The sequence below is a fragment of the Mercenaria mercenaria genome, chromosome 4, assembly GCF_021730395.1.
Source record: "Mercenaria mercenaria strain notata chromosome 4, MADL_Memer_1, whole genome shotgun sequence".
In the NCBI taxonomy this organism is placed as follows: Eukaryota; Metazoa; Mollusca; class Bivalvia; order Venerida; family Veneridae; genus Mercenaria; species Mercenaria mercenaria.
The window spans coordinates 72,131,826-72,145,771 of record NC_069364.1 but is presented as its reverse complement, the minus strand read 5'-3'; the positions used below and the strand labels follow the sequence as shown (position 1 = coordinate 72,145,771).

The 13,946-nt window shown below is 39.6% G+C and overlaps 1 protein-coding gene across 1 annotated transcript in view; it reads right to left on the bottom strand.

Moving 5' to 3' along the window:
* The window catches only part of LOC128556663 (superoxide dismutase [Cu-Zn]-like), a 51,282-nt gene that overhangs the window by 18,915 nt on the left and 18,421 nt on the right, over window positions 1-13,946 (bottom strand). The window contains exon 2 of the mRNA XM_053542271.1: window positions 10,011-10,101. Coding sequence (XP_053398246.1) covers window positions 10,011-10,101 — 91 coding nt within the window. The remainder of the gene's footprint in view (window positions 1-10,010; window positions 10,102-13,946) is intronic.

The following is a 13,946-nucleotide window of genomic DNA, read 5'->3' as shown; positions in this document are numbered from 1 at the left end:
AAGATTTGTACAATCTCATATAGTTAGACAATGAACAACCTGTATTTTGATTGACGAAGATGTCAATATTTCTCAGTGCTGCAAATGCTGATTTTGTTTTTTCAGCTATATGTTCTTGGAAAGTCAGTTTATCATCTAGGGTAACTCCAAGCAGTTTGCCACTGCGTTTAATACCAATTTTCTTGTTGTCTAGTTTGATGTTAATTTCTGTACATGTATCCTGTATTTCATCTCTATTTTTGCAAAAGATTATTGCCTGTGTTTTTTCAGGAGGAACTTTCATATTCCATTTACTGCACCATTTACAAATTCTGTCTAGGTCCTCAATTGTTTTCTGTATCACATCTTTTATCTCTAATGCTTGATTCAGTAAGCCTGCATCATCTGCATATTCCACATGTTTTCCTTCTACAGCATCACGGGAATCATTTGTATATAAATTGCATAATGTAGGACTTAAAACAGATCCCTGCGGTATTCCAACTTTTGATGTCAGCTCTTCAGATATGTAACCGTTAACCTTTAGGTATTATTGTCTGTCTGTTAAGAAGTTTTTGAGATACAACCAAAGTCTGCCCTTAATTCCTAGATCTGAAGCTTTCTTCATGAGACCTGCCCTCCACACTCTTTCAAAACATGACTCTTAGTCCATTAGTACTAATGCTGACTTTTCATTTTTGCTGTATGCATCTTCTACAAGGCTGATGATTCTAAGCACTGCTTGTATACACGGCTTGTTTTTTCTGTATGCATATTGTGTCCTTGCTATTCCTCCCTCCACTTCTAGAACTGTTTTGAGTTCTTTTAATTTTTCGATCAACTTTTTGCAACATTTGACCTACTGACCTAGTTTTTTGAACCCACATGACCCAGTTTCAAACTTAGCCTAGAAATCATCAAGATAAACATTTTGACCAAGTTTCATGAAGACAGGGTCATAAATGTGTCCTCAAGAGTGTTAACAAGCTTTTCCTTTGATTTAGCCGGGTGACCTAGTTTTTGACCCCATATGACCCAGTTTCCAATTTGGCATAGAAATCATCAAGATAAACATTCCGACCAAGTTTCCTGAAGATAGGGTCATAAATGTGGCCTCTTGGTTGTTAACAAGCTTTTCCTTTGATTTGACCTGATGTCCTAGCTTCTGACCCGACATGACCTAGTTTCGATCCAGGCCTAGAGATCATCAAGATAATCATTCTGTGCAAGTTTGTATCAAATCAAAGCATAAATGAAACTTCTATATGGCTGAAAGGGCCAAAATAGAAAATTTGATTGGATCTGACGGATTCATCATGGGCTCCAAGATTTATTGTTGTTGAAGATATTTTGCAAAGTTGTATCAAATCAAACCATACATGAAGCCATGGCTGCAAAAGCCAAAATAGCAAATTTTGGTCATTTAAGGGGACATAACTCTGAAAACCATGACGGGATCTGGCCAGTTTTCGAAAGGAAGCAAGATATTATGCCAATACAAGTTGTGTGTAAGTTTGATTAAAGTTGATTGCAAAATGTGGTCTCTATCATGTTCACAAGCCAAAATAGCAAATTTTGGCCCGTTAAGGGGCCATAATTCTGGAACTCATGAAGGGATCTGGACAGTTTTCGAAAGGAACCAAGATATTATGCCAATACAAGTTGTGTGCAAATTTGATTAAATTTGATTGCAAAATGTGGTCTCTATTGTGTTCGCAAGAAATTGCAGATGATCACAAAAGCTCACCCTGTCACTACGTGACAGGTGAGCTAACAAGAGCTGTCACAAGAGACAGCGCTCGACTATTTCGATGCTGGATAGTGAAACTGGGCACATCTGAGGAAACTAGAGCTGTCACTGGAGTGTTTAATGACTCCAATGAAGGATAAAGATATTGCACACCAATAGCTTGAGTCTGTGTCAAAAATATTAAGTAATAAGAGAGGTAAAGATAAAGTGTATCGGACACTAAATAAGTTTAATTCTAAGCAAAAAGGGGGCATAATTCATAAAATATTGGTGCAAGAGTTATGCACCTTGTGTCATATGATGTGGTAGATGATGTGGAACAACTGAGAGTAATGGAAATGATGTGGAACAACTGAGAGTAATGGAAAAGCATAGAAATGTTAAAAAATACACTGTCACATGGAAACATACGGATTCTAGTCCTATCACATGAAAAACATTTCTCAACCAAACTCTTAAGCTATCATAGATGATCAATATTCCAACGAATGTACACTAGTGTGCACTAGTGGTAAATATGCCGCCAGGTTTACAAATACTGGTATGTAGTTTATAGTCATGAACTGTTTATGTCTCTTAATCCTCCAGGTACTTTCGAGGTTTACGACATCTTTGTGGCCTAGACTGTGGAGTTTCATCTATACCTTCATCAGAACGCCCATTGTCCAGAGGAGGGCTTTCATCAATTTAGCCAATTAACATTAATATATTTTGGGGTTCAGAAGGCTCACGAAGGACATTGTCATTCAGTAATGGTGTAGTTAATGTTGGAGGTACTGGAACCATCTCAGAAATGCACGTGTTTGATTCAGTGTCCTCATTATCACTCTCGTTTTCAAAATCTTGCAGACTTAAGGAATAATTAGAATGAATCTTACTCTCAATGTGGTAACATTCAGACAGTTTTATTTTGTAAGATGTAGCGCGTAACTGATTTCCAGTGAACTTTTTTATAAAGCACCATTCACCATCAATAGAAACAACAAGGTATCTGTCCCTCGCACGAGATTTCTGCTTATCTGAATATAAATATACTAAATCTCCTACACTGACCTGGTTTGAACTGTGTGGAACATTAGGACATTTAGTTTTCTCACTGTATTTATGATTCTTCTCACGTAAACTATGTTGATTCAAAACGATGTCATGATCTATTAATGGGATCTGTTCACGTGTGAACTGATCTCTATGAGTCAATAGTTCACGCGCTGACAAGCCCTGATTGAGAATACTTGAATTAAGTCGTGAAACACAGACTGAGAGATCTAAACTAGACACCGGTCCCCCTCTTGGTTCAAAACGCAATAGTTCAGTTTCTAGCTCTGCAATGGCTTTTTCAGCAACAGGGTTTATGTTGTGATTCTTAACCCGTCCAATCTGAAGTGAAATGTTATACTGTTCAAGAAGTTTGTTATCATTCAACGAAGTGAATCCTAGAGCAGGATCTACACGGACGACTGCGTTTGGGCCATTTAATGGATGCATTCCAACCATTAGGCTGACTAAGTTATCGCGTAATGTGTCACGTTTCTCATCTGCAATAATGCAAGCTGACGTGTAAGATGTGACTGTTTCACAAACGACGAGTACAAGTTGGCGGTTTCGCTTTAAGACATCTGCCGCGAAGTTGATACCGACATGCTCAGGTGGTTCCTCTGAGGATTGTTTCACAAGACTTTCAGGAAATTGCTTGAGTGAAGCACACATATGACAACTCTCACACACTCTTTTGAGAGATCCAATGCATAAAACTGACGCTTAAGAACTAATTGTAACTGATGTTTGGTGGGATGACAAAGTTTTAAGTGTAAAGCGGTGACCAAACCATTCAATACACTGCGCGGTACGATAATTAAGTCAGCTGGAGGTAACAATGGATCACTGCGTCTAACAATGAGTAAACCATCATTAGCGATGGAAGCAACACTGAGATATCTCTTTACGTCTTTCACTTTAGTTTGTTTCTTGGACGGACACGTGCCTTGCTTCAAATGAGCCATAGTGCGTCGTAAATCAGGGCACTCTGTCTAAGGGTCTTACTAGGCTGATCTTGATGTGAACTGTAAGCGACTGTTATTTTCAATAATGTCCTGAATGCTAACTGATCTGACTACTGAATCCTCAAGACGACTTATAAATGAATACACTTGACACTGTGGTTCCAAGCATTCGGCAGCATTTCTACTCGCGAAATCTAAAGGAAAGTTAGCTGACCCAGCAACATGTTGCATACTCACTTGATACCGACTAACCACGGAGAGAAATGAGGTAACGCGGGGACTTGCAGAAAATTCACCACGACCAAGTTTCAGTATAGCCTGTACGCAAGGTTTACTATCAGTTAGTACACACGGCTTATGTTTAGACTGAATTATGAAAGGAGCAAAATGCTTAATCACGGCCGCTATGCTCAAGGCTTCGATCTCGCACGGTAACCATGACACTTGGTGTTTCTTAAGTTTGGCACTGAAGAATCCTGCTAGTAACAATTTGCTGCCCCGATTAACATACAAAGTAGCACCTATACCATGTTTTGAAACGGATCCATCAGTTACAATCCATAACTGATCATCGGTCTTGGGAAGCGTTATAGATTTGTGTGTGCTCAAGGCATTTGTGCAGAACTGAAGTCTGAACGTAAGCTATCTGTCAACACTTGTTTATCACGTGACTCTTTTCCAGATGAAGCCGCTTCCAATGACACTAAGTATTCTGCACACCCTGGTAAGACTCTTGCAAGCATCTTATAAGCACCTATGAATGCACGAAGATCACGAACAGAAGTTGGCGGTGGACATGTTGACAATTTTAGACCGCAACCTTATGTGGACTGGCGGAGATTTGGCCATCCTTCCAAACCCAACCAAGTATGATAGTTGAATGCGGACAGATGATTGTTTTTGACAGAGATAATCTAAGGTTGCACTTCCGAAGTGCTTTTAGGACTCTGGTCCAGTTACAAATAAGTTCTTCAGGGCTGTTCCCCCCACAGTATAAATCACCAGCTAACTTTGCGACACAGCCATCTTGTAAACAGTCACCTAGTACGCAACACATTAATTCCTCTAGAGCCATTTCAGAACCAGACATTCCCATGGCACTTTTAGTGTACACTCGAACCCAGCGGAATGGTGTAGCAACACCGCAATATTTCAACGATGAACACAATAATGGTATCTGATAAAAGGCACTTGTAAGATCAGCAACAATGACATATTTCCACTGACCAACAGTTCTCAAAACAGAGTCTACATCTGACATTAACGAAGTTGTGGTTTACTGTACTGTCCAACTTCAGCAAAAGCAGTTACCAAACGAAATCCACCAGACGACTCCTTGACCAGAAAGGAGGGATTTAGATACTCAACTGAGACACCAACATCCTCTGGTCGCTTGAATACACCCTGACCTAATTCATCAAATTTTTCTTGTAGCTCTACTACCTTATCGCGATCATACTGAGGAAGATGACCTTTGCGTTGTGGGGGTTGAGTTGGTCCCATATTAACAACAGCTTCAAAAGATCCTTCCGCACCATTATAACCCTGCAGGTCAGTACTGAAAACTTCATCACGTTCCCTTAACAGTTCTTGAAACTGATGAGTGTCACTAGGAAGGATTTCATCAGGATCAAGCTTGACAGTGTCAGAGTAATACTTAGGAGAACTTGCTGCAGATACATGTTACTTATTAGTGTCATCATTGACAGAAGGAACACATGTATTCAAAATTTGACAGACATGATCATTTTTTCGTAACTGTTGTGGTTGGCAGGTATCGTTGCACAAACGAATTTTTTCCGCGATCGATACAGTAATACGAGGTCTCGGCCAATCAACAGTTCCAACTGGAGCATTGTCATTACGCGGTTCAATAACTATGATACAGTCCTCCACAAAATCTGATGGAACATCAAGTTCAACATAGTCCCCTGGCCAGATGGTACCGACTTTAGCTCGTAGGATGCTAGCTTGAGCTCGTCTCATGCAATTTTTGTTTTTATCACTAATGCGAGTTAAAAACGTCGCAACTATCGATGGTAATTTGCTGTTTAGCCGGTCTGACAGAAATGTCATTACACGTTATGAAAGAAATTCCGGCAAATATGTCACTGTTAAGATCGCCTACAACGAGAGCTTCCAAATACATGTCTTTATCTTGTCTGGATAGAGTTAGTCTTGTTTCTCCAATTACCTCTAAGGGTGTGAACCCATCAGCCTGACAAGCGCTTTGATTACTGTTAGTAACAATGGCACCAATACGCGCAGCAGTTGAAACCTTAATCATAGATATTTCAGCCCTAGTATCAAGCGCAAGATGTAATGGGAAGTGCTTATAAAATGCTTTGAAATATGGCGACTGCTTAGTGCTAACGCGTCCCGACATAGCGGCTACCCTAGAATTACTAGTGTTATCTGTGACTTGAGTTGTATCATCATCACTAACCTCCGACGAGGAGTAGTAGGAAACAGTCTGTCGTGCTTTACTTATATACAGTCTAACCTGTCTTAAGCAGCCAGCCAAGGGAAGCAGACAATTTGGCCGCTTAAGCCAGGTGACCGCTGATCGGAGGTGCAGCCAGTATATGTATTTTTCAGACTTCTGACCAGTCTATAGCCTTTAGGCCCATTTCTTTTTGGGTTTTCTTTAATTATTTTACCAGGATACAACGACGTGCATTTGCCTTCGCAATACGAATGGTATTCTTAGCAATCTAAAACTCCGGCGTGGTTTTTTTACTACAAAAATTGTTACAGACAATTTTCCAACTTCAAAACAAGTTTGTTTACAATTTTCGCCATTTTGGTAAGGGACGCTACTCTCGGCGCTTATTGTCTACGCTAAATCTAAGATTGCCGTTACGTTCCGTAAAAGATAGAGTGGTTTATTTTTTTTTTTTTCAAACACAATTTCGTATAAATTTAAAAGTATTTTGATGACAAAAGTATACAAAATCACAAATATTATGCTACTAATTAATTATCGAGTATTATCTTTAACCAAGGTCAAACTGTGAACAACAAATTTGACACGAGGTGACACGTTAATTGCCGATAATTACTGGCCATTTGATCATAACAAAAGGGGATTACACCTTTGGTTATCAGTTTTAATTGAGAAGCTCATGTCATTTTGTTGTTCTTATGGTGAAGTCACGCAAAACTTAGCAACCACGTGCTTCTCAAAATCGGGTATCTTCGGCGATTATTGCCTAAAAATAATTCGTTTTGGAAGAAAAATGGCCGCTGAAAGGGGTCAAATACGGCGGTCGGGAGGCAATTTCGCTGGCCGCAGACGACAGGTGGCCGCTGAATAAAGTGATAAAATAGAGGAAAATCCGTCGGGGGCGTCATAAAATGGCCGCTGAACGGAGGTGACCGCTGATCGGAGGTGACCGTTAGTACAGGTTAGACTGTATAACCGATCTTCCTCAGGGAGGTAGATACATGCACTCAGATAGTGTTGAGCAGGCCGTCCTGCTTGTTTGCACAGTACACAATCACGTTTTGGATGGTCTTTTGGATTCAGAGCTGGAAAATTTTTCTTGCCCTTATATGATGCTCTTAATACTTTAACCTCCGCGACAGAATGAATTTCGTCTAACAATGTGTCAAGAGCCAGAGATATTTCTGGCTTCAGAGAGGCAAGTGTCTGCAACCGTAGTTCTGTACCATATCTCTGTTTCACAAGCGCAGGAAGTTCTGGGTGAACTAGAGTTGTCACAGGAGTGACGAATTATACCCCCACAATATGGCCTTGTCACAGAACTAAGCCAATGTCAAAGCCGAACTTGCTTGACCTTTGACCTATTGACCACAAAATCAATAGAGGTCTGCTAGTCATGATCAACCTCCCTATGAAGTTTCATGATCCTCCGCCCAAGCGTTCTCAAGTTATTGTCCGTAAAAGGTTTAAATGACCTTTGACCTTTGGAACTCAAAATCAATATGGGTCATCTGCTTGACATGACCAACCTCCAGATTAATTTTCCTGATCCTAGTCCGAAGCATTCTCAAGTTATTGTCTGAAAACTGTTTAAATGTTCCGGGTCACTGTGACCTTGACCTACTACTCAAAATCATTACGGGTCATCTGCTAGTCATAACCAACCTGCCTATCAATTTTCATGATCCTAGGCCCAAGCATTCTCAAGTTATCATCCGGAAACCGTTTAACTGTTCCAAGTAACCGTGACCTTGAGCTTTGACCTACTGACCTCAAAGTAGAATTTGACCTGTATTTCACGGTTATACCCGTGTACCAGAACTTATGATCCTAGGCCCAAGCCTTCTCAAGTTATAATCCGGAAACCATTTAACTTTTCTGAGTCACTGTGACCTTGACCTTTGACCTACAGACCTCAAAGTCGAACCTGATCTGCATTTCATGATGTTACACCTGTGTACCAAAATTTATGATCCTAGGCCCAAGCGTTCTCAAGTTATCATCCAGAAACCATTTAACTGTTCCGAGTCACTGTGACCTTTGACCTACAGACCTCAAAGTTGAACTTGACCTGCATTTCATGATGTTACACCTGTGTACCAAAATTTATGATCCTAGGCCCAAGCCTTCTCAAGTTATCATCCCGAAACCGTTTAACTGTTCAGGGTCACTGTGACCTTGACCTTTGACCTACTGACCCCAAATTCAAACTTGACCTGTATTTTCTGATGTTACACCTGTGTACCAAAAATTATTTAAATTAGTCAAGCCTTTCTTGAGTTATCATCCTGAAACCATGCAAAACCAACAGACCGACCAACCGACCGCCAAGCTAGCTCACTCCTATTATACGCCCCACCCCCCCCCCCCCCCCCCCCCCAAACTTCGTTTTGTGGGGGTATAATAAGCCTCAGCCAGGTAAGTACGATTAAATTTTCAATGGTAGGTGAAATGTCCTCGTCACTGTCCGGAACCTCACCATGATATTTTATTGACCCATCAGCACGAAGAAGATTGTCTTCTATAAAACTGGTGAGTCGTTGAAATAAATGTTCCGGTCGTTCACCTGGTTCTAGTTTCAAGTTATTAAAGTTCATGAAATGCCCGCCAGATGTCTGGAACCCGAAATGTAACCGAATAGCTTGCCAGATACTGTTTACCGAAGTGGAATTTTTAACAATGGTGTTCCTAGAAATTACTGGGCAATAATTGGCTATTTGTCCCAACATTAGCTCAAGATGGGTACACTTCTGTGCAGCAGTGCATCTTTTTACCTCAGGAACAGCCTCACCATCATCATCAAAACCTCTTAAGTGGATGAGTTACGGTCTTCTTTGCCCAGGTGAAGCCATCAACAAGAAAACTGGCAAAATTTGGATCGAGGGATAGTGTGTAATGAAGATTTTGTGTCAATCCTTCAAAAGAAGTTATTGTTTCATTTTTAGTCAGGGATCACTGTTTTGGCGCCCTTACACCAGCCGCAGTGGTCAATTTGCGTTTAACAGTCAAAGAAAAACTGCCTCAGCAAATTGTTTTGTGCACTAGTTCAAATGTCCATGACCTCGCTCGTCCTCAGTGTGTAGGGGAAGAACGTGGGTTTGTTTTAGTGCTGCCACCACGCCAGTTAACAAGGAACAACGGCAACGATGCAAATCAACGTTTATTGGCAAAGAAACGTAAATCAACTCTTTTTGATTACAAATGGAGGAGATAAGTAAAAGGCCACAACCCTTGCAACATAAAGCTAACGACTGTATGCCGTACTAATACCGTACAACTGTGTATACAGTGGCGATGGAAGTGCATCAAAACTTTAACCGGAAATTCTAAGTAAAAAGGGGGGATAATTCATGAAATATTGGTACAAGAGTTATAACCCTTGTGCCATATGATGTGGGTGATGATGTGGAACAACTAAATTCAGTTTGAATCAAATCCATTTAGGAATAACTGAGATAGAGTGCAAGTGCATCAAAACTTTAACCTGAAATTCTAAGTAAAAAGGAGGGATAATTCATGAAAAATTGGTGCCAGAGGGACGCAGAGTGATTTGAGTAGCCCACCATCTGATGATGGTGGGCTAAAAATCCAGGTGCCCATTCGTTCATTATTTCATCACTGGCGGGCACCTGGGTAGAACCACCGACCTTTTGTAAGCCTGCTGGAGAATTCAAAGCCTGGGTGAGGCTCAAAACCCACATCGGTAAGGGCCAAGTGATTCAAAGTCAGCGAACTTAACCACTGGAACTCACTGGCTTTAGTAGCCAGTTATGGACATGATGGACAATTGTGTCCAATCCCTGAAAGTAACATACAAATATTTATACATACATACCATTAGTGTTGTCTCCAAACTGATGCACATGAAATCCATGCTTGCCATCTTCTAGACCTTTTATATTCCCAGTAACATGCACACAATCATCCTGTAAATAAAGTTTGTCATTGCCTGTTATTGTGATCTGCTTCACTATATGTTTTAACGTTTGACTTAATCTAATCTGTAAACTTTTAAAACACTGCTTTCAAGATGTCTGAATGACAATTCTACTAGTCCACATTAACATTGATTAAGGGGCAAAAAGTACTGTACTCCTGGAATGCACTGAAGTCCAATGATTCAGTCAGTTAAAAGTGGTTCATTTTTTCTCTACTTTGTCTTGCAATTGATAACATAAATGCATTGATTTAGTATATACAGGATATCTTCGGTCATTTTTCAATTATAACTCATGTCCCAGTAAAGTAAAATTTACCTCTATAGTTAAATCTAGCTACATCTAGCTAGAAATAGCTATACAAGAGGGCCATGATGGCCCTATATCGCTCACCTGAGTTTAATGGCTTGCTTGAACAAATTTCTTTGCTAAAGCTTCAAAAACAAAATAAACTAGAGATGCATTTGAGAAAAGCGCATGTCTCCCACAACTGCCCCTATGAAAAATGTTAGTTTCTCTAGATGTTTTAGACGAGTGGATCCAATTAGATGGTCTGGATGAGTGGTTCCAGTCAGTAATTCAAGGGCCATAAATCAAAAGTGCCTGGGCGGATTTGGCTAGTTATCAAACTTGGGTAAGGTCTTATGGCCAAACACATTTTGTTCAAGTTTGGTGAAGATCAGATGAGAAATGTTCGACTTAGAGAGCGGACAAGAGTAAACAGACGGATTTTTTCGGTAATTCAAGGGCCGTAACTCTAAAATGCCTGGACCGATTTGGCTAGTTATTGAACTTGGCCGAGGTCTCATGGTCAAACACATTTTGTTCAAGTTTGGTGAAGATCGGATGAGAAATGTTTGACTTAAGAGTGCGGACAAGAGTAAAAAGGCCGATTTTTCGATAATTCAAGGGCCGTAACTCCAAAATGCCTGGACCGATTTGGCTAGTTATCGAACATGGCCGAGGTCTCATGGTCAAACACATTTTATTCAAGTTTGGTGAAGATCGGATGAGAAATGTTTGATTAAGAGTGCGGACAAGAGTAAAAAGGCCAATTTTTCGATAATTCAAGGGCCGTAACTTCAAAATGCCTGGACCGATTTGGCTAGTTATCGAACTTGGCCGAGGTCTCATGGTCAAACACATTTTGTTTAAGTTTGGTGAAGATTGGATGAGAAATATTCGAATTAGAGCGCGGACAAGAGTAAAAAGACCGATTTTTGGTAATTCAAGGGCCATAACTCCAAGACGCCTGGACTGATTTGGCTAGTTATCGAACTTGGCCGAGGTCTTATGGTCAAACACATTTTGTTCAAGTTTGGTGAAAATCGGATGAGAAATGTTCGACTTAGAGTGCGGACAAGCTTTGTGACAGACACACACACAGACACACGGACACACAGACAGACTGGAGTAAATCAATATGTCTCCCACACCACTGTGTGGTGGGAGACATAACTAGGTGAGAAGGTCATTGTAAAGATTCTTCAAGATAAGTACTGAAATCTGTTAAAAAAATACAGGTGGTCCAAATCTCTTTGCTGTAGCTTCAAAAACAAGGAAGTAGGTCAGTAGGTCAGGGTTAATAATATTTAAGATGAGTATTAAAATCTGTATCAAAAGTTCTACATGTGGTCCAAATTTCCATGCTGTATCTTCAAAAACAAGAAAGTAGGTTAGAAGGTCACGATTAAGACTATTCAAGGTGAGTATTGAAATCTGTATAAAAAAAATTATACAGGTGGTCCAAATTTCTGAACTGTAACTTCAAAAACGAAAAAGTAGGTCAGCAGGTCATGATTAAGACTATTTAATATGAGTATTGAAATCTGTATCAAACATTATACATGTGGTCCAAATCTTTTTGCTGTAGCTTCAAAAACAAAAAAGTAGGTCAGGGCTAAGAACATGAAAGATGAGTATTGAAATCTTTATCGAAACTTACTGACGTGGTCCAAATTTCTATGCTGTTAAGATCGGTGTGCAAAACTGTATTATGTCATTCAAATTTCAAGGCTGTATCTTAACAAGAGCTGTCAGTTGACAGCGCACTAGACTATTCTCAGTGCTTCATAGTATAATACAAGAGGGCCAAGATGGCCCTAGGTCGCTCACCTGAGAAACACACCACAATACACCATAACAGTGTAAACATACTGACCTAGTGATTTAATGGAAAAAAATATTCTGACCAATTATCATTAAAATTGGAGCAAAAACAAGTATTTTCTCTGATTTGACCTAGTGACCTACTTTTTCACCCCAGATGACCCATATTCGAACACGACCTAGATATCATCAAGGCAATCATTCTGACCAAATTTCATGAAGATCAATTGAAAAATACAGCCTCTATTGCATACACAAGGTTTTTCTTTGATTTGACCTAGTGACCTACTTTTTGATCCCAGATGACCAACAATCAAACTCAACCTAGATTTTATCAAGGCAATCATTCTGACCAAATTTCATAAAGATCAATTGAAAAATACAGCCTCTATTGCATACACAAGGTTTTTCTTTGATTTGACCTAGTGACCTACTTTTTGATCCCAGATGACCAATAATCAAACTCAACCTAGATTTTACCAAGGAAATCATTCTGACCAAATTTCATAAAGATCAATTGAAAAATACAGCCTCTATCGCATACACAAGGTTTTTCTTTGATTTGACCTAGTGACCTAATTTTTAACCCAAGATGACCCATATTCAAACTTGACCTAGATTTCATCAAGGCTATCATTCTGACTTAATTTCATGAGGATCAATTGAAAAATATAGCCTCTATGGCATACACAATGTTTTTCTTTGATTTGACCTAATGACCTACTTTTTGACCCCAGATGACCCATATTCGAACCTGACCTAGATTTCATCAAGGCAATCATTCTGACCAAAATTCATAAAGATTAATTGAACAAGAGATCACAGAGTGATCTTGGCGCCCACCAATGTGCCATTTTTGAGTGTTCCAAATTTCAAGACTTAATGACTAGCTCAAGGTCAAATTTCATTTCCGTACACAACACTGTGCATGTGGTCCAAATTCGAAAGATGTAGCTTGAGAAATGTGAAAGTAGGTCACTAGATCAATTTCAAGGAAAAAGTTCTTTGTACACAAAACTATGCATGTGCATCAAGTTTGAAGGCTGTAGTTTGAGAAATTTGAAAGTAGGTCACTAGGTCAATCTTAAGATCAAAGTTTATTTCGGTACACAAAACTATGCAAGTGGTCCAAATTTGAAGGCTGTAGCTTGAGAAATGTGAAAGTAAGTCACTAGATCAAAATCAAGGTCAAATTTCACTTCACAACACAAATTTATGCATGTGGTCCAAATTTGAAGCCTGTATCTTCAAAAATGTGAAAGTAGGTCACTAGGTCAATGTCAAGGTCAAAGTTTGTTTTGGTACACAATCCTATACATGTGGTCTAAATTTGAAGCCTGTAGCTACAGAAATGTGAAAGTAGGTCACTAGGTCAATCTTAAGGTCAAAGTTCATTTTGGTACACAAAACTATGCAAGTGGTCCAAATTTGAAGGCTGTAGCTTGAGAAATGTGGAAGTAGGTCACTAGGTCAAAATCAAGGTCAAATTTTATTTCGAAATACAGAACTATGCATGGGGTCCAAATTTGAAGCCTGTACCTTCAAAAATGTGAAAGTAGGTCACTAGGTCAATGTAAAGGTCAAAGTTTGTTTCGGTACACAAAACCATGCATGTGGTCCAAATTTGAAGGCTGTAGCTTGAGAAATGTGAAAGTAGGTCACTAGGTCAAAATCAGAGTCAAATTGTATTTCAGAATACAGAACTATGCATGTGGTCCAAATTT